Source organism: Cryptomeria japonica, chromosome 8 (genome assembly GCF_030272615.1).
Source record: "Cryptomeria japonica chromosome 8, Sugi_1.0, whole genome shotgun sequence".
Classification (NCBI taxonomy): domain Eukaryota; kingdom Viridiplantae; phylum Streptophyta; class Pinopsida; order Cupressales; family Cupressaceae; genus Cryptomeria; species Cryptomeria japonica.
The window spans coordinates 5124303-5146687 of record NC_081412.1 but is presented as its reverse complement, the minus strand read 5'-3'; the positions used below and the strand labels follow the sequence as shown (position 1 = coordinate 5146687).

The 22385-nt window shown below is 36.1% G+C and overlaps 1 protein-coding gene across 2 annotated transcripts in view; it reads right to left on the bottom strand.

The window, feature by feature from the left end:
- The window catches only part of LOC131074234 (peroxisome biogenesis protein 7), a 30983-nt gene extending 8953 nt beyond the window's left edge, over positions 1-22030 (bottom strand). For both annotated transcript variants that reach the window (XM_058010813.2, XM_058010814.2), the window contains exons 1-2: positions 20770-22030; positions 20638-20686 (exon numbers count right to left, since the gene is read on the bottom strand). In XM_058010813.2, the coding sequence (XP_057866796.2) occupies positions 20930-21880 (951 nt within the window). In that variant the 5' untranslated portion in view covers positions 21881-22030 and the 3' untranslated portion in view covers positions 20638-20686; positions 20770-20929. The remainder of the gene's footprint in view (positions 1-20637; positions 20687-20769) is intronic.
- Between the last annotated feature and the right edge of the window lie 355 nt (positions 22031-22385).

Here is a 22385-nt window from a genome sequence, read left to right as displayed (position 1 = left end):
GAATGTTAGATCACACACTTTTACATTCATTTTTATTTGCTTTTTCCCAAGATCAAAAACCATTTCGATTGCAATTATAAAATAGATGGTAATTGACTATATATGGAGGAAGAGCTATCTGTCAAGAGCCAAATGCAGCAGGTCATTATATTTTGCTATTCTGTTAAATGCGTACCATTAGCGTACACGTATGCTATATCATTGACAATGACCTGTTATTTGAGTTGTTCGATACTAATTTGCTCGAGGCATGCAAAGAATAAATCAGTCTCATTATGAAGTCATTTGACTCACGTACTGCTAGATTAATGAGAGCCTAATTTGTGGCGAGACATATTTACCTCTATGCAATGTGCCTTTTGGTGCAAAGGACTGCCTGGATGAGCTCAAGGCATTCATCATGATCAATAGTGATGGGATATGATGGTTAATTTTGGATTCAATAATCACTTGGCTTCTATATCTTGTGAGGAGACTGGCTTATTTAGATGGTTTTCCATGAGCTATCTCGGAATGCTTTTGCTTACTAATTTTCTTTTGAGAATGGCCAAATTTTGTTGGGACTATGTCTGTAATGGGTAACAATGGTAAAATTACATCAGTTGACAACTTGACACTATCAGTCTCTTTGCTGCTACCTAATATAACTGATATCTCTTTTTTTGTGCTAGCATTTGTACACGAACATTCGAAGCGTAAACTGATAGGGAGTTATAGAAAAGGTAGTATCAAGAGATTTGTAATACTGCGATTTGCATTTACAGACCTATGATTTTCTGGTTGCATAAGACTCCTCCCTTTTAAAAGAACCTCCAGTTATTTGTCATATTGATCCTTTCACTTGCTTAATAAATATAAGTTTGTTCCTCCACGTCAAGCTATTATTTTCTGCCAATGGGATGTTGCATAAGAGGCCTTTCCTTAAAAAGAACATCTAATTATTCATCCTTTCACGTTTGCACAATAAATAAAAAATTGTCACTCCATGTACCTTTTTTCTAGTATATTTAATTTTTTGAGATTATCGGCTCAAGGTAACCCTCGTTTTACCCAAGAATATGTGTGAATATACTTCCTTTGAATGCCATCTAACTCGATGTGTGATTGTTCCATTTGTCCACACATAATTTAATGGTTTTTGCAATAATAGTGAAATTCTTTATTTCGGTTTTGATACCATATTACGAAGTAATTGGTAAAAAATTGAATGAATTAAATGAATGATCGAAAGATGATTTAAAGAGCTACAAAACGAATGTTTCTAAAAAGAAACAATCGTGAAATAGAAACAAACTAAAATATACATTATGTTACATATTTGACCATTAATAATAAATAATAAGATATTATTCTAATAATTTCAAGAGAGACTGACATATTTTACATCTCTTGGACCACTTTTTTGCTGAAAAAACTTTTATTATAATTTATTACAAGATATCAGGTGGATCATACCATCACTCAACACAATGGAGGTTTTAAGCAACACAACCAATGGAAGATCCATTCAGAAACTCTGATAATTTTCAAAGGCAGGAAGCACAAATTTGTTTGTGTACATGGCAATTAATACAGAACAAAAGTCCCACCTGTCATCAATATTGAACTAAAATTGGAGATTTAAATGGTATATCACATACAAATATATTCTCTTATAATGTCATCCAAATCGTAAAAAAGATGCAAAGATGAATGAATGGAATTGTGATGATAACAAGAAGCTATTATGTCAAACTAAAATAATAGCCGGAACGTCCTGCATGCAAACTAAAGCAATAATTTAAAGGTTTACCCAGTGAGTGTAGATATATACTCCCACTAATCAATTTTGCCAAATCAAAATTATCCAATGTTGACATTGCCTGACAAAAGTTTAACTCTGCCAAAATAAAACCATTCAAACCGCATGTGTACATTACATTGCGGCCTGGCCAAAACTCCTTATTCAAATTTGACAATTAAATAGGGAAATATGCAGGAGAAAAAAATGGGATACTCATATTCAAATTGGAGGATGTTGAAATTTTTTAAGTTACATGAATATTCTGTTATAATCTATCGATGACTGCTAAAATGTTACCTGTTCAAATCATTCCTTCTGTAATATATCAAAAAAAAACATTTTAGTATATATACAAGGTAGCCTAGCTCCGCCACTTCTTAGAGGAGCCCAGTGTTGAAAATTCGAAATGAACATTTGTTATAAATCTCAAAAATTATCCTTCTAAAATTCACATCATCCTGGCTTACAACATGATGTGGAAGATTTGTGAAAATTATTAATGCAAGAGATGAAATTAGAGTATTTGTGTTTATGTAATCCTATCAGCTATCTTTTAGAAATAACCTTTTAATGGGTTCACCACAAACAAGTAGCCAACTTGTAATAAAATTATATGTCAAACGTTGCACAACAAATATGTTTTTTAATGTTAAAATTGGCTTCGACAAGCCTGGCTTCTTTGGAGAAGATCGTATGTATTCTTATTGTGTACAAATTTCCAAGCTCTGTCAGCAAATTTACAGGGACTTGGTAGTTGACATAGAAAATAATATCATATAAAGTGCAGCCAAGTTGATTTTGTGCAATGAAAGGTCCTCTTAATAGTTCTAATTCTGCAAATAATTTTAGAATTATAGCAAATCACATAGAAATGATGTTAAATTACTTTTTCATGCCACCCAAATGGAGATTTCAATAAAATGCTCCACACAAAATCAACATGCAACAGAGCTTGGAGTAACAATCACATACAAACTTAACTGCTTACCTTCTAAAAGAAAAGGCATAAACGCAATTGTATGTAGCACAAGCTGCCAATAAGAATCCACTACAATTTTAGCCCAGTTGTCACAAATTCTAAGAAAAAACAAAAACATGCAAAGAAAACCTCTCCAACTGAATTTGATAAAATTCAGCAGATCTAAAGGCCTAGACTTACTAGGTTGCAATGCTTGGCTACAAGCTCATATACATTTTCAAGAGCTGGTTCAGTGGCACTTTTCACATATAGGCTCAATAGATGCAGCAAGAGAAAAGTAGGCAATGTATGGAGCACCATCATGAGGTTAGCAGATCTTGTTTACAGTACTCATCCCCATAGCCATACCCTAGACAACAGGAAATCAAGGGACGTACCTTAGATTTTTGTATTTTTTTTCTTTTCTTCTTTTATTTATTGTCATAAAACTTAGGAAGTGTTTTTGCAATTTTTTTTAGTTTTCCCTTTACTGCCACACATTTCTTTGCAGTTATAAATAAGCAATAGTGACGTATATAAGGTAGAAAGTGAGGAAGGAAATGTCAACTTAAACTAAAATAAAGTTGAAAGGAGTATGCAGAAGGGGAGTTCTCATTCTTCTAAAAACACAAGTGTTGTTGCAACAAAGCATTTTGAATGCCCTTCAATCCCTCTTAAGGATAATGCATAAGCCCTTTCAATCCCAAAAATCCTAGATGCAATATGTTACCAATTTGGATAATAAATTATAATCAGTCCAAAAATGCAAAGGGCAACAAAAAACGCTCGTGTCAAGTTTCCAGCTAAGTTACCAGTTTGGGTACGGATATTGAAACCTAACATGATGGAATGGCTGTGTGTGTGTGTATATATATATATATATATAGTTGGTGACAAGGAGAAACTGTCCAAATGGAAGCTACACTTGCAACGACAACACATTAAGATCAAGCACTGATATCATGAAGGCGAGAGAAGAAGACGAATTTCAAGAGTAATGTGAATTTCAAGAGAGAAATGTTTGGGTGATTGAATGAATGATGAAGAAGAACATTACAAGGCGAGGGAATTCAAGTTCAAGGCAAGGAATTTCAAGATTAAAGAGCCTCAAGGAAGGAAATATTTCAAAATTCCAATGTTGAGATTGGAAATGCATCACAAGAAGGAAGATTCTTGAACAAGATGGAAAGTAAAATATTATCGAGGCTAAATGATAGTTTTGGAGGAGTTAAGCGAAGTTGGGAGACTTGATCACTAGGATGATGCAATTTGGGAATATGAACCATCCCAATCAGTCAAAGGTGATGATCTACAAGGAGCATGTTGAGGTGGTGCCTAATCATAATCAACCAATCCAGTTATTCCAAGACAGCATGTCTAAGTTCATTGAACTTGACTCATCCCAAGAACGACAACTACACATGTGGAAGGCACTGAATTTAATGTACCCAACCTCTCAGAATTTAAGGTAGGACATGTGTCCTATACAATGTAACAATCTCATTGGTCAAGAGGGAGTTAATTGTAACTAACTCTAATTAGGGTTTTATCTTGTAATCTCGGTTGTTGATCTTGAATCAATTTGAGCCATTGAATTGTAATGAGACTTCTATATAGGGCTTAGTTCTCTCATTTGCAAAGGTTAATAGACAATAGTTAGTAGTTAGAGAAGAAAAGATAGTAGTATTGTTACACATGTGGTTGTCGTTGCACCAAAAGATCAACCTGTTAATGCCCGATACAACCACTAGACTTATAGAATCCACAGGAGGCGGTTAAGCCATGTCACAAACCTGAGCAATGCACTGCATAACACAAGGGGCGCACACCTTGCAACAATCCCCCCCCAGCGCAAGCGAGGGGTTTGAACCTGCGACCAAGCTCTGATACCACTTGTTACAAGTGTGGTTGTCGTTGCACCAAAAGATCGACCTGTTAATGCCCGATACAACCACTAGACTTATAGAATCCACAGGAGGTGGTTAAGCCATGTCACAAACCCAAGCACTGCACTGCATAACACAAGGAGACCAAGGGTGCACACCTTGCAACAATCCCTGAAGACTGTTTATGCTGACCTCTTCAAGTACTTGTAAATTTTTGGCGAATATCTATGTATATAAGTTTTGGACAGTTAAGCCATTGCTGTCAAAGGGGGAGAGGAACCATGAAAAATGTACAGTATTGGAGAGTGGAATTCTTTGTCTAAGGTGGAGCCTTAGAAATTCTTTTGATTCTTTTGAACCGGTGTACGGTGGTGCTCAACACTTAGCCATTTTTTCACGAGTGTTGCCATCAATGCCAAAGGAGGAGATTGTTGGCAATTGACACTCATCCGGTGGTTTTTGGTGGTTTCTAGTGACTGATTATTGGTTTAGGGTTGTCATTGATGGCAACTCTTCTTAGAGATCCGATACGGTGGTCGTGATTATCCTTATCTGGAAGCGGGTGTTAACCGGTAGTTGATTAACCGGTATTTCAGGAAGAACAGAGCATTTTTGGGTCCGAAAGCTTTCCGATGATTGCGGTGCATTGAAGCGTGTTTGGGATGATTGGGCCGACATAGACACATCACTTTGTTATTGTTTTGGTGATCCGCATTTATCCTTTTGGATCCGGTCAAGCCAGCATGTGACTACACGTTTCACCTTCAGGCCGACATGGTAAATGATCTATTTTGTGGTTGTCGATATATAAGTTTGGTGTGGATGATCTTTTTGATGTGTTGTGCGAATGTATGCAAGCGAGAGGTGATCGAGAATCCGTTTTGGCGCAATTTCACGTGCGCATTCTTGATCCGGTAGCTGACTAAGACAGAGAACAGGGCAGAACAGAGCATAACAGAGAAGGTGCTCCAATCAGTGTATTTGGCACTCATCCGGAACTCATCCAAGCATTGTAGATGTTATTTCAGAGTTCAATTATTGTAATTCATCCCTGTATCAACTTTGTAAGTCATTGAGACTTCCTTGAGGGTTGTAGCCTTCTGGGTTATTGTAATTGAGCAGTGAGCTCTAGTCAATGTGCCTGAATGCCTGTGCACTCCCATTTTGTAATAGTTTTGCTACTGGCCATAGTGGAATAATATTGTGGGTTCAAATCCCACCATGGTTTTCCCATTTGGGTTTCCACATAAAAATACCAGTGTTATAATCTTGTGGTTGTTTGTTTCATGTTTCTGCATTTCAGTTTTAAGTGTTTGCATCCTATGGTTGAAAGTTAAGTTTGATAATCTATTATCCGGTAGATCACTGATTGACCCCCCCCCCCCTCTCAATGATCCTTGATTCCAACAAGTACTAGAGTAGAAGGAAAGGAGATTGTTGCCAAGGCTTGTTGTAATAAACATACTTTCTTCATTGAAGTTATACTAGTCGCATTTCTCTACTTCTCAAGTTAGATGTGATAGATGAGTGGGAGATCTTATTGCTGATGAATGGTGAAGCCTAATGTTCATACCACTTGGAGTTTGTTTGATTAACTTGATTAAAAGTTTATCTTCAATTGCTCTATGCTCATTGTTCATAATGCTAGTGTGTATAGGTGATATGAAAATCATTTGCTTAACCTTAAGAGATTGCACTGTCTTTGAGTAGTTGTTCCCTCATGGCAAAGCAAAGCTTGGTTTGGTTGCACCAAGTCAACAAGCATTTCTAACATTCCTAGGATTAGATTAGATCTCTAAACCCTTTATCTCCTTTTGTCTTTATTTTCCAAGCAAGTAAGATTCCACGTTCCAGTTGTGTTCATAAACGTAAGTCCCCTTCTGATTCCAGCAATATTACACCATACATCACTGAGTCTATCCCAAGCATAAAGTCGATTGTTTGCATTGTAAACCTTGGAGTTGTCTCACTTGATCATATCATTTAACACATGAGATTTCTTTGTTCAAGAGAGGGTAGAATACTCCATATTTTATTTTGTGTTCGAGTAGTCCTAAAAAACACATCAACAGGTATTACCACAACACCTTCAATCAAATCCCATATAGTTCCCTTCCAAGATTCAATTGCCTACAATATGCCATCCCACAATATGGTTGAAGGAATATCACATCTTTCGTTTTGATCACCAAATTTCAACATTGCACATTATCCCCACTGCCAATCTCCAAACTCTCATGCTATCACCGACAAATTAATTCATATAACCTCTAAGACAGGGCTAGTAAGAAGTGAAGGATATCTTCTTTCCCAGGTGATGGCAAAGTCAAAACACACGACTCGTTTATTCTAATACCATGATTATTAAATTGGCTTCCAAGCATTATTCACACGTCAATACAAAGTCATGTGACATTGCTATACCCATTATGATGGTTGATTATTTAAGCAATCTTTTGTAAATGATAATATCACTCCAGCGTCTATATTTCTATTAATTGCCCCTTTTAAATTATTCATTAGTTGAGTGTCTCATAAAATATTAAATTTCCAAACATATGATCACCCTAGGAAATGAGGATTCTTTCACCCTGCATTCAAAATATTAATTTCTCATAGCATCCCGATTTATCTTTCAAACCCTTCAGCCTGAAAAATCAACTTAATAACCCTATATAATAATATCCTAACTTTAGGGTCAGTCACCATTTTCCACACATTAGGGGAAGTACGAAGGCATGAATATTGTTTTGTCCATAGGAAAGAATCTACAAGTAATGTTTAAAATAAAAATAAAACTTAGCTTTGTCAAAGCATCAAATGATCTTGCTGGTCATTATATCCATGTGCATGCTCATCTTATGATGCCTCAGCCTTGTCAAAAGGGGATTCAAGACTTTATTTATCACCAAAATCCACGTTTCAAAAAAGCCTTGCATAAATCATTATTTGTGTTGCAAAAGTTTAGTGAAAAGCATTGTGTGAGAAAAGTTCAGGTTTGACTGAAACAAGGAGCAAGTCGAGTGAGCAGTTAGGGCTTTGGCCTATGTTGGAGATCTCCTTATATGAGCCTGCAACCGCCATGGTGGCCAAGCATGTTACAGGCCTCATTTGCTGGTTGTAATGTCTTCACATACAGTTTCTGTTATGAGAAAGGGTGTTGCAACATCCATTCCCATTGTTCTTACCAGTTTCAGCTTCAAAACACCATCATAGCTCTGTTTAAGGATTTGTACGTGGAGTATGCATTCAAAACAAGAGAAAGAAAGTGGAAATGCTTGAGGAGACCTTGGAGATCATCATCTTTTACCCATGCAATGTCATGCATATCTAGTTTATGAGATAGTCGTAGCAAAGCTTTCATCAATGGACGCATGGAAGCCATGAGAAGTCAGGCAATGTTGTGAGAGTTCTAGAACCTGCAAGGTGAGTCAATGTATTTGAGCTAAAAGATGGCTAGCGAGGATCTTAGAATTAATGAATAGAGACTCTGTTATTATGAAATCTGCATAGAATTCTGCATAGAATTGATGAATAGAGATTCTGTTTTTATGAAATCTGCACAGAAGTCTGCATAGAATATACAAGAACAAATGATGAGGGTAGCATTGTCATGAAAAGATGAATCATAAGACTTGCATGTAGACATGATAGAAGCTGGATGATGGTCACCATAATAGGATAAAAGTTATATCAAGTATGCATGCTCAATGCACAAGCCAATCAACAAAAGATATGACAATTATAGGTCCAGCCATTCAAAAGAGAAGCTTGTGGGTAGAGTGAAAGATAAGGGTATTATCCCTGAGAAGACATGTCACAATCATGGCATGAATTCTTTCAAGCTTTGTGATCTCACTAGACATAACATACTATTAAGATAATTCATGGACACCTTTTTCTTTTGACAGGTTTGGAAATTAAATATTACTTAATTTTTGAAGGCCGAAATACAACAAAAAGGTATTAAAATTAATTGTTTAATGTTATTAGCTAAAAGTTATTAAAAGGTAATATTAAATAATTAATTAAAGTGACTTTAAGACAATTGATTAACTAAAGGCATTTAACAGATAACTGTGCCAAAAAACTAAAAATAATATTATAAAAGTGACTTTGCAGTTGATATGTGATATGGAATGATTTATGTTTTCTTACATTATTATTTCTGTTGCTCAAATTCAAAGACTTAGGAACAAAAGCTGAGGAGGGACACCATTTTCAGTAGTGAGACTTATCTACCCTAGATGGTCTTGGAGGAGTCACTCAGGCTTCTCAGTTGGGATTAGCAAATAGATTACAGAAATTGGTGAAATCTTCATGGAAGATAAATTTCAAACTTTATTAGGTATTTATAAAATTTCAGAATAAGGTTATTTTCCAAAAGTATGGACAGGATATTGGAAGGATAAATATATTCTGTAGCAATAAGTCTCAGTAGTGCATAGATATAATATTATTCTGGGTGTTCATTCAATGATTCATGGACATTATTTCGCATGTTTAATCACCAAGTTTCAAAGGCTGGCGATTAATATTTACCAGTTGAAACAATTGTTGTGAGTTCATTTTTTGCGTGAAAAGCTATTATCCGTCAATTACTCAGTGGCGAATATTTTAAGCTCGAAGACAATGATATTGGAAGAGTGAATAATCATTGGACAAATAAATTATATAGAGAAGATATTTATAATAAATGTTTTTTATATTAATATTGCCTTTCTATTTAATCGTTGGTTTTGAAAGAAGACCCGCCAATCATATTGTGTGCTTGATTTATTATTTCTAGATAATGTGGCAACTAGTAATTAAGTCGTGGCTTCATGCTAAGTTCAATGTATCAGGTTGGAAGCTTGTATATTCAAAGAAATGATCTTTTGACGGTATCATGGGAAGGAATGGACTCCATAGTAAGTGCGAGGAGGAACCATGGGCAGCAGCATGGTTCAAGACGTGGGAGTAATAGCTGATGCATTGGGTATTGATTCTTCAGCAACATTGTGGCAAATAAGGAGGATAGCGAGAAGAGTCTTAGTCATTAACATGCCATCCATTTTTGTCTTCACATATTGAATATCCCAAGATGAGCGATGGATATTTGAAGGTTTGTAGCGACCAGCAATTATATCGCCCTTTTATTACATCTGACGTGAATAGAACAGAATTACAAGACTCTGCGAGTCTGGCCCGGAGTCTGTGAGTCCAGAGCCGCGTCGGCTTTGGAGAGCCAGAAGACTCTAGACTTGGACGCGGCCACGTCTAGTCAGACTCGCCTAGTCTTTCAGACTCAGCAAACACGCCGAGTCCTGAGGGCCAGACTCTGCTGCAACCAATCAGCGAAAAAGGCAAAAAAAAAAAAAAGAATTGTTTTCATTTAGGAATATAAATATTTTCTTTTATTCAGGAGCTCCCGGATCCCGTCAGTGTTGCAGGAATTTTCAATAAATATTGCTTTTTGGCATTTGTTTGTAAAAATGAGGTCACTACTCTTGCAAGTTCTAATTTTATGATAGAATATTTTTCCAAAAAATTGATTGGAAAGTTCACAATATACTTGATATTTAATTGCAATTCCTCCAAGGATTATTAAGAAAGATTTCAAATTATTTTCGTAAACTTTAGTTTAAAGAGTTCAAACCTTAACATGAATGGTTTCATCTTGATCTCAAGTACTGACCAGCTTAATGATCTGCAATGCATTATAAGAACTTATTTCCTTCAGGTCAAGCCTAAATTTTGTATTTATATTTTAGTGATCAATGTAAACTTGTGTATGCGTTCAAAGTAACTTCTATTTGATGGGATTATTGTGTCTTTAAGGTTTATTTATTAAAGGATGCATGAAACAAGTTTTAAATCATTAAAAATCTTTGAATTTCTTGGGTTTTTCAATTTGCCGAGTTTTTGCTGAGTCCAAGCATCGAATTTGAGTCTGAGTCAAAAATCAGCTTGCCAAGTCCAAGTCTTGTAACACTGGTACATGCATACATGTACATATAAAAAATACATCTACATATAAATATATATATCCAAAATTATAAATTATAAGAATAATGATACTCATAATTGCCAATAAATAGAATGTTTAGTTACCTCAAATTCATTATTTGGAAAATAAAAATACTCAAGTCTCAAAATGTCATATTCCACAATGAAAATTCAAAATTACAATCAATATTTAGCTGTCTTCATATTCTTCTTCATCAAGAGCATCAAGGCCAACATTTGGTTCAATTTCATTTGAATCAATCAATTGGAGTGCCACTTCCACCAGCTATGTCATGTGCAGAAGTTGCCTCATCTATTAGAGATTCGGCAAGTTGTGCAATTGTAGCATCTGAATTAGTACACTCAAGAGTCAGATCCCAAATCTTTGTCACACCCTCATTATATTCAGGTCTCTTATGTGACAAGAGATGAAGGTTGTGTTGACAGGTGTTTTGTGACACTCTCCAACATAGAATAAAATGCACAAAGTATTCTATTCTCTCCTGAATAAGGAAAACTCAATTGCTAAAGATATGATCAAATAAGGCCAACCCAAATTTCCTGCTGTCAGGTCTTGACGTGCAATGGATAGTCTCAGTGAAACAATGTGATATTGTTGCTATCACAAAGGCACTTACACTTCTACAAAGCAAGAACTTCAAGCATTGGTTATGACAATCTAAGTGATGATGCTTTCCTCCTAAACTAACTCGAACTCTTCAAAAAAAAGGACAAAAGGATAAGGGTTACGGAAACTAAGCTAAGGACCTAAAAACAATGATGATAATAGATAGCGTATTAGATATTCAAATTCCTTATGGAACTACTTTCTACTTAAACAAAGATAGCTCACATCACCATTGAAAGAGTGCAATCTTTAAAGGTAAGATTTTCATATAGTAAACATCCATCCAAATATCCAATGTTGGCACAATCCAAATGAACACCCACAATCGAACTATTGCCACAATAAGGTTCAGACTAACCATGCAAAGTAATTTGCAATGAACAAACTCCAAATGGTATGAACCAAGGAATTTATCAAATATCTTTGCATTTCACCATTAAAATCAATTAACTTTAACTAGATATTGAGAAGTAGAAATCAAGCAAAATGTTGAAACTTCATACAAATGTTCACCATATCTTCAATGAAAATTATGTATTTATTCCAAGATAGTGTCGCCAACAGTTTCTAATCTCCTCCTTTACAAATGAAAAGGTCAAGCCTTTATAGACTTCCAATTGAAAATCAAGGGCCTAAATTGATCTTGATCAATGGCCAAGATTAAACAATAAAACCGTAAGGTCAGGGTAGGTATACCTACTACCACATACATTAAATGCCATCTAATGAGAAAACTATGTCTTTGAATACATATCCTTTTAGAGAAAGGACCAATGAGAAAAGGTTGTAGTATCGCATTTAATGCCTTTTACACATCCATTTATTCTTTGTATAAGTCAAGTTCAGCGAATCTAGACATGTTGACTTTGAATTATTTGATTGGTGAAGATGAGTAGGCACCACCTCAGCTTGCACGCCTTGCAAGTTTCTTCTTCAATTCAATTTGTCTTCTTCAAAATGTTTTCCTTGATCGTCCGTCCACATCTCCATTTTTCATTTGGAGCCTTTCTTCTTAGATATCCTTGGCCTTGACCACCTTGTCGTAGTTGTATCATTCTTATTGTGATGTCCCTCTTTGTCATCCTCTTGAATATCTTGATCTTATCTTCCCTCATCATCCAAGATAATCCTTGAAAAGCTCCCTTGCCCCATTCTTCATTTGTGCTTGTCCTAAAACACCTTATTCATCTTCCATTCATTTCCACTCATCATTCTTGAAAAGAGAAAATTACCTCGAATCACAATTGTGAATGAAACCCTATGTCAAATCCGGAATTAGAAATGCATGACAAGATTAAGGAATTTCACTTGAAATACAATTCATTCAAAAGAAGTTTATGGAAAACATGAAGACCATAAAATTTTAACCTATCTTGAATATCACTTGAAGTTTCCCATCCATTTCATATTCAAACAATCATGCAAGCATTATTGGGCAGAGATTAAAGGTGCGTGTAGACACCTAAAATTAATTAATTAATATTATTAATTTAAGCCTCTCCACAATTAATTAATTTAATTGTGTTGGTTTTTTTCTTCCTAAATTTAATTTTGTCACTATAGTCCTATAATTAATTTATCAAAATTAATTATTCCCCATTCTTTTAAAGGCTTCACAATCATTAATTCTTCTAAATTCCTCTTAGCTAATTTATTCTAATTAATTAACTTAAGTCATGTGATTCCTACAAATCACTTCTTCTAATCCTCACTTAGTCTAACTAATTCTTCTAGAAGCATGATTATCATTATTCCTCAATTTTATATTCCTCCACTCATTATCTCTCCTCATCATCCATAATCATCCATAATCATCCTTTGAATCATATCCTATCTTGTTGTGTAGTGGAGAGCATTCCACATCCCCATCAAGAACCAAACAAATCAAGTTAGGAAGGGGCAAATTCTTCACTTCACCAAAGGTCTAATCCGAGGAGCAAGAGATCATCTTCATGAAGGTATAATGGTTTTTGGTATATTTCATTGTGTTTTATGCTTATTTTAATTCATTCTAACCATTAACCCTCTTGTGGATTTTCCATTGGTTCAGTGTGCATGGATTCCTGAGCGGAGATTGGAGTAGATTTCCAAGAGGAATTCCAAGGTGGGCATGGATTCCCCTACTGAATTCCAAGGCGGGTGTGGATTGAACTTGACCTTTTTCATCGATTTTTTTCCTGGTGGAGTTTCACCTTGGTCTTGGATTTTTGGGGTAGTTCTTTGGAATTTTCCCTTATGAGGGTCTTGAAATCATAGAATTTTCCAAATTTCTTTCTTCTTCCTTGTCTTATTCCATAAAAAATAAACCATTATTACTTTGTTAGATCTTGGACAAATTCCTAATTCCATTTTCATATAGATAAGGAACCTTGACCATGTAGATACCACCAACCATGAGCATCTTTTCTATATTTGTCTCAGAGCAAAAACATCATGATTCTTTGAAGATATGAAGTGGTCAAACTCACTCAAGACAATACTTTGGATATCTTTGTCTAAAAATACTTTTGTAGTTGTAGCCTTGTAGCCAACAACAACCTTCTCGTTCCTATATGGTTGAACCCTCCTCAACAATGGAAGTATCTCTTTGCTATAATAGTTTGGCGACAGAGCAAATACCAAGAGATGTAAGGGGGCGATCATCTAGTTCCAACAATCAACGATAATCTTTTGCACAATTCTAAAAAATGATTCCGTTAGGTCATGTTCCTTGACTTCTATTATTATTCTTATTTTCTCCACCATGGAGTCCATGCCATCATAGATTTAGCCCAAACATGGGCAATCAGTATCAACATACCAAATCATGTTGATGATGGACTTAATGAAATTCAAAACATATTCAACACAAGCCCACCACTCATCATCTAAGATCAATGCTTTTACTTTTTGTGCTCTTTTTGTGCTTGGCTGCCTCCATACACTCCACAGGGTATTGATGACCATAGAACTCAATGCCTCCCACACCTTCACAAGTGGTCTTAAGACACTTATGTGAGATGCAAATTGAATTTAGGCAACCTGACATGGTATAAAAAAATACATGTAACATATCAACAATAAAACTAAAAACTAGAAAATTAAAAATGTATTAAAAAATTAAATTTAAATTACCTTCAACTCCTCCCACTTGGAGAAGGTCCTAAATTACCTTGTGACATATGATGATTAGTCACAAACATCTGGATCTCCTAGCCCTCCGTGTAGATTTGTTTGACCCACTCAATTTGTGTGCCAATCTTTTGTAATATCAAATTGAGTGAGTGGACTGCACATGGTTTCCAAAAAATGTGACTATACGTACCCTCCACTGTAGACCCAACTACACTACAATTTTAAGCATTATTCATTATGACTTGAACAATATTTTCAAACCGCACCATTTTAGTGGATTCACTGAGGATATTAGCAATGAAATTTACATCTTTTACTTGCCCCTCACAATCCACTACATTCAAACACATTGCCCCTTTATTAGACGTTGCTATAACATTGATCAATGGTCTATTTTTGCAATCTTTCCATCCATCAAATATAATGGACACACTTGTTTTGGGACATGTATCCTTAATTACTCTCAATGATGTCTCAACTGAAGCTTTCTCCTTTTCGCATAAGGTGATTTCGCACATTTTCATACCCAAGACTAATATAATCAAGAGGTGTATTGCAAAGGGTTGTACTCGTCACGATATCCTACCAATAAGGTGATCTAACAAGGTTGAAAGGAAGCCGGCTGCCATAAATGCAACAAGAAATGCTTTGGTCTGCAATCTTCCTCACTTCATTTTTGAAGGCCTTCTCCAATGGGCCTCTTTTTCACAAAACCAAAAAATTCTCTTGAAAAGATAGTGGCATTGGCATGAAAGGATGTGGGCCAGCCAATTGTGATAAGCCACTAGGAAGTTTGTGCAAGCTTCTCTTCACAAGAGGATGTGTAAGAGCCTTTGATCCATTACTTGCCATGTATGTCAGCATCCTCTTGTTCTTTAATAACACCAATATTTCTTGCTTTGACAACCCTTTGTATCTTGCGCAAGACAAACTTTTATTCCCAATAAAGGAATAGTGTAGAAGAGAACTTTCACTTGAAAGTATGAGCACTTATATTCTTTTCCGCATTGGCTACAATGCCAAAGATAACCCCCACCACTAGGAAGTTGTTGAATCATTGTTGTACATCACTAAAGAGGTGATGATGCATCCAATTTTAAAAAACTCTACATTTTAAGCAACAAAACTAGAACTTCCAACCATTCTATATGAACCTAAAATAAAAAATATTACAAACTAATGACATTACAACTGAAAAAAATAAAATAAAAAATGGCATTAAAACTCTTTATTATGCATTAAAAGTTCAAAAAAAATTAAAACTTGAAAAATCTTCAAAAATATTATTGAAAACTTGAAAAAAAAAATGAAAGATTTACTCACCTTTGGTGGCTAAATCTTCTTTGTGCAGCTATTTCTACCTATTGCCGCAGGTCTTACTCACCTGTAGGCTGTAGCCCTCACCTTCAAAAAAATGAAGCAACCTTCAAAACCCAAAAATGGCAGCTTGGAGGAGAAAAATGCAGCTTTTGGAGGTTTGTATCTGTCAAATGAGTTGCAAAAATACAAAAACCCTCACTTTAGGGAGAATGGAGTCATTGAGAACCATTTTTTATTAAAATATGCATTTTTTAATATTAGGATTTCTTTTGGCCCCATCGACCACGGGTACACGAGGGTCTTGTTGGGTATCCAAAGTTACCGCCTAAGCAATACTCTAGGCTTACCTGGGAACAAACCCACACCGCACTAGTACCAAAACGGTACCCACATGAGTACGCTACCAAAACGGTACCCACATTAGTACACAAGTCAAATATGAAGTACCCAGTAACACAAGTTTCCACTAATAATTTATATGCAAGTTACACTAAGGTTGGGCACCATTACTTAGGTGAGTGGATCTAGGATTAAAGTTTATGGGGAATAACTTCAGAAAAGAGGGTTGAAATCGCAAACTTGATTGGGGAGAGTAAGGCAAAAACTAAACATACATCCATGCCATCTATTCTAGAATATTATAATGTAAACTTGCAGTACACTGGGCATACCCAAGGACAAACCCACACTGCATTAGTACTAGAACCGTACCCACACGAGTACGCAGGTCAAATATGAAGGACCCAGTAACACAAGTTTCCACTAGTAATTTCTGCACGAGTTACACTAAGGTTGGGAATTTCTTAGGTGAGTGGATGTAGGATTAAAGTTTGTGGGGAAATAACTTTAGAATAGAGGGTTGAAATGGCAAAGTTGGTTGGGGAGAGTAAGGCAGAAACTAAACATAATGCCAAAGATGTCCTACTATATAATTTTTTATGCCCTTGCCATTCCGTTTCGTGTGGCATGGTCTCCTTTTTACAAAGAGGTGTTCAAAAAAACACAATCAGATCCTCTTATGCATCCTTTTGAGAACATCGATTGCATACCTATCTCCTCAAAAACAATGTCCAAAGGTGAATGTATTTATGGAGGACATGAAACAAATATGTATTAGGACAGTTTGGTACATTGTTAGGGATGGGTGAATTGATATTCAACATTGACCACCTATTAATATTACTATTACATGTCCTACTAGTTCATAACTTTTTTAAGGTTGTTGATTGCTCCAGGAAATATATGGACACAAAATACTAGTTTCAATTTTTGAGGCAAGCCATAGAGGAAGTTGGGACTTTTAGTGTTGTGCAAGCTGTAACATATATTAAGCTTGTGTTTGTGAGTTAGCTAGTTTGAAGAATGAGAGCACTTATAAACACATTTTGAAATGCATGTTGTGTACATGCTTTGAACGAAAATATAGATTGGTTGAAGATAGTGGTAGCTTAAGCTAGAGACATACAAATGTTTGTATGTAACCACCACAAATCACTTGCAATATTCCAATCCTTTTCAAATAAAGAATCCCTCAAACTAACGAAGACTAGATATGCTAGTTATCTCATTTTTTTGGAGAGAATGTTGGTGGTGCAAAGGATTTACAATTCATGGTGGTTTGTGGTGAGTAAAAATGGTTTGAGTCAAAGCAAAGTAAAAATGGTGAAACAAAGGGTGCTTGATGATGCTTGGTGGTCCACTATGGGGTAAGAAATTTTTAATTAATATGTTTGTTTTTTAATTTTTAATTTGAAAAACTTTAGCATTGAATTTTAAATCTTTCCATTTTGTTTTTTATTTTTTAAATCTTTCTTGTAAATATATTTACCTATTGTGATAGATACTCAAGTATGTTGATACAAACTCTCCTAGTCTCGGAGAGATTTATGAGACTTTTGGCAGCATGCTCGATCAAATGAAGCAAGCAATTCATGGGGAGATCCTTAATTACAATTCTATGATGAGCATATTAGGCCTAATGTTATGAAGAGGTAGAACACAATGAACACCCCTCTTCATATGGCTACCTATGCTCTTAATCCCAAGTGTTATGCATTTTGACTCGATAGAGTTACTCCTAATGATAATGAGGTAAATAAGGGATTTATGAAGACCCTTGGGAAGAGTACAGTTTTGAAAATGCAAATAGAATTTGGGAACAATGGAATCAATTTGTCAATCGTCAAAGTCCTACATTCAGCAAACTAGAGGCTAGAACGGATAGGGTCACTCACCCTTGCACAAAAATACCCTATTGTATAGTAGGCACGGCAAGGAAGGGTACAACGAAACTAAGGCATCCTATCATTTGACTCCTCTTACAAGTCGCTAGTTCCTCTGCTACAAAGAGGAATGGTCCACCTATAGCTTTATCCACTCAATCTAGAGGAACAGACTTACCTTTAGACGAGCCGAGAACCTAGATGTAGTTCAAAAGGCCTTGAGACTTCAAGATGACAAAATTTTGAGTATCAATAAACTCCAGACATACATTGGTATTTTGATTTTGGAACTCCATGCTTAGGCTAAGGATTGCACTCTCAATCCTCCTGACAACTTTTGCAACATTTTTTAGCATTTTTGACAACTATGACAACATTTTGCAACTTTTACAATCTCGACCTTAATTCTCAATCCTGACGCTTGTTCATGAATTAAGGACTTGAAACTTGAATTCCAGACTCGATTACACACCCTTAAGGACAAACCTTGCATCCTAAGTAATTTCAAACCACTGAACTTAATCTGGGGAGAAGATGTTCATACGAAAAAACCACTGAACTTAATCTGAGGAAAAGATGTTCATGGTATAGAAAAGATAAAATTTTTGGATTCAATCTGCATTTAAAATAGGAAAAATTTAAGTGTCCTCTGACTACAAAGACCAATATTAAAACATAAATCCTTACTGAACCAAACTCTTTGGAAATATCAGTAGAGAATCAATATTGGAAAACAAACCAAAGGAAATGATATTATACACGTAGAAATACAGAACCCATATGCAATTATCAGATTTACGGCAAAAAATGAGTAAAGGAAAATAATAACACCCAAGCTTCAATAAGACCATGGATATAAACAAATCAGAGACAGGGATCAAAAATTGCGTACATGATAGACTTCAAAAGTACCACTTTAAACGCAGGTATACAAACAAACCAACAGTCAGGTATTAGAAGCAACAGACAAAGTCACAAATACAAAGGGAAACAGCCATGATGGCACATTTAACCAAAGACCTTGAAACCAAACAAGAATAATAGAAGAACCAGATCATGTATAGACTATAGTAAACATAAAGAAGTACAAGAATCTAGATTAGTGTAGCAAACAAAGAAAACAATGTAATAAGAAATCAGGATTATTAGGCTTGGTTCACCAAACCTCGACAAAGTTGAAAACAACTTTCTGCTCTAGCCTTCCGAACCTGAATGGTATGTGAAACAAAGGAAAGAATCGAGCAACAATCCATGGGAGACTGTAGTACGATAGATGCCCTTCAGACATGACATTTAATCCCAAGGATGTTCATGCTCTGCAGTGCAACCCTTCAGGTTGTTTTGCTTGAAGCTTCCGCCTAAAGACGGGAAAATGATTTCAGTCTAAGAGGTAAATCTGAGATCTTTGGTTAAAAGTGCAAGTTGCTTTTACATCATCAAGTATCACTCTGACGAAAGCCATAGGAAGCAGAATCCACCATAAGATTAACTCAAAACCAGCAACACAATCTACGTAAGCCGATGCAGAAATATGGTGTGTACACATAGAAGACCAAGCTGACTTCGCAAATGTCAGAGGCTCGGTAGTGCTGCTGCTGCCGCTACTGCTAGTAGTACTCATGATAGGTTGCCAACATGCATAATTATTACTAAACAAAAGATTCAAGGCATACATGAAGTAACATACACAGATCAAAGCAATTAGAGATCCAAACACCTTCGTCAGCAATCCCCCAACACTTAGCTGCTCTGGGAACAAATGACCTTTCCTACTCAAATTAACTACCATCTGCACCCAAACAAGATAATTCTGCATTTTTATCATCACCGAAAACACCCAAAACCCAGAAAGGCAACAAAAACCTATAACTCTAACTTAAAACCCCTCAGAGAAAATCTTAATAATAAATTATGTTTGAGCTTTAAAATCAAGTAAATCAAATCAAGGTGATTATAATAACACATTGTTCGTTGTTCCCAGCCGAAATAGAAACATAAAAACTGGAACAACAAATGGGTCTTATTTGAACTGATTTTAAAAATAATCTCTTTGTGCACGTTTGATTTTCTGTTATGGGTCAGTTTCATTACGTTGGATTTAAGTAGCCAAAAGAGATTTGAAAGCATTTATTATAATTTTTTATCTATTTTTTACTGTCTTGCATGAATGTCCAGCGTTTGGTAGTAGTGCTGAGAGTGTACGAGCCCTCTGTCTCTACCAGAAGCATCCGATGGTTTTGGATTCTGAAATTTAGGGTCGTTTGCGTGCCCACTTACCCAGGAAGAAGATAATCCAGAGGAACCTGACCTCTCCAGCAAAGCATGGGTTTTTAATATGAAGAGGACAACAGAAGGATGCGAATTTTGGGGGCTTGCATATTTAATCATTAATCATCCATTCATGTTTTCCAAATTCAAAATACATGGTGGTAGGCAAAGCAATGTTCATTATAGCTGCGAGAAGAATAGCAGCAGGGAAGGAGATTACTGTGCCCTACTGTAGATCTCTTGTGTCTTTGGTGAGGCGCAAGATGTATTGCACACAAATAGGGTTTCGCAGTCATGATTTCTGGCAGGGATTTCAGAATTTTAAAATTTCAACTAAAGACATAAAACAAGCCAGTATCTACTTATATGTAATGAGAACTCGGAGGAAAAGCTTAAAGGTGTGCGTAACTAAAAACTTTTCAAAACAACATCCAGTTCCTTGAAGAAAAAACAAAAATAAATGAACATACCATTCATTTACAATGCCTTCATGGTGCAGGGTAGCAAAATATCTTATTCCTGAAATGAAAGTGCAGTCCAATTTATTAGGCTGTTCCGGCTTTTGGTACATATCTATAATATAGTCTATCCTGGCACCTTACCTCCTCCCACAATAATGCTCCATAGAATTGTACGGGAAGGGCTAGCAGGCGTACATTAATTAAGGGGAGCGTAGGTGCCTTGTTCCGTGTGTAAATTCAACAACAAATGGAGTTGTCTAATAGAGTGATACAAAATACCCTTGTAGCTCAAAACATCTTTTTATAAAGCTCGAGGATCCATTCCAAACTGCCAGACATAAACAGTTTCATCCCATCCAGTGCTTGCCAGTAGACCTTCCACAAGAACACTCATATCCATTCCTACAGCAAACTCAGTATGATGATCATAGCGCTCTAGAAGAGCATCCTCTGGAGCTTTATAATCCCACATACACATAGTCATATCATAAGAGCAAGATGCAATAAGACTTTCCTGATGGGGCGAAAATTTGACTCTCCGGATTGCATATGTATGTCCTTGCAAAATTGTAACTGGAGTCCTGTATGTCCTAACATCCCATACCTTTATCAGTTTATCAACAGACCCAGTCACAAGCATACAATCATTGTATTTGTTCCAATCACAAGAGAGAATCTCGTGATCGTGAGCTGGAATTATAATTGTCGAATTGGGTTCTCTCACATCCCAAACCCTCGCAGTGCAATCCCCTGAAGCCGAAGCAAACACATCTGCATGTCTAGGGTTCCAGACTGCCGCATACACACAATAAGTATGTTCTCTAAATACACGCATGGACTGAGGTCTATCAATTGTCCAGAGCCTGATTGTATCATCCCAAGAACCACTTAAGAAACTGTCTTTTCTAACAGCATTCCAATCAATAGAGTAAACCTCACGAGCATGTTCTTCCAGACTACCAATTGGATTTGCAGCAGGAGGGCGTGCCAAGTCCCAAATCTTGACACTACCATCGCTACTGGCCGAAACAACTAGATTTTCATTGGACTCAGACCATGCACAATCGTACAGCCCATCTGCTGTATCAAAAGCACAAAACTCAATGATTCCATTGGGAGTAAGTTCCAGGACATGCTGCCGACCATTGCCGATGATACCAAAATTCTGGGCCGTTGCCACAGCCAAACGAGTCTCCACAAAAGGGCTAAACTTGACTGCATAACCATTAAAGACAGTCTTAAACCCAGGCATTGTGATTGTTCCAAATTCAAGCTACCAAGGCCTCCCAAAACCAATGTTCTCACCGAATTCAAACCTGAAAACCCTACCAGATACACGAGAATGAACATAGGAAAAACAAGAGTATTTCATCCAAAGATTCATGAGTCTCGATTTAATATTTGTATTCATGTTTTAATTGTAATTTTTTATATATAGGGGAAAGGATCCAGTAGTTGAGCATGTTCCAATTGTTGTGAGGGTTGTTGATACCTTTTGTTCCAAAAATTGAACAAATAAAATCTATTGTTTGAAACAAAAAATATCAATTTTTGTTAGGAAATGTACCAACAGTTGTTAGGAAATGTACCAATAGTTGTTAAGAAATGTATTAATATTGTAAAAAGTAACCAATCAGGTGATGCCACATCGGCTGCACAACTATTGGGGTCTCTTTTGCACACCTATTGGTCTCACTTTTTTTTGGCGCTGTTTTGGACACCTTGGCAAAAAACATGCTGATGTGGCATCATATTTG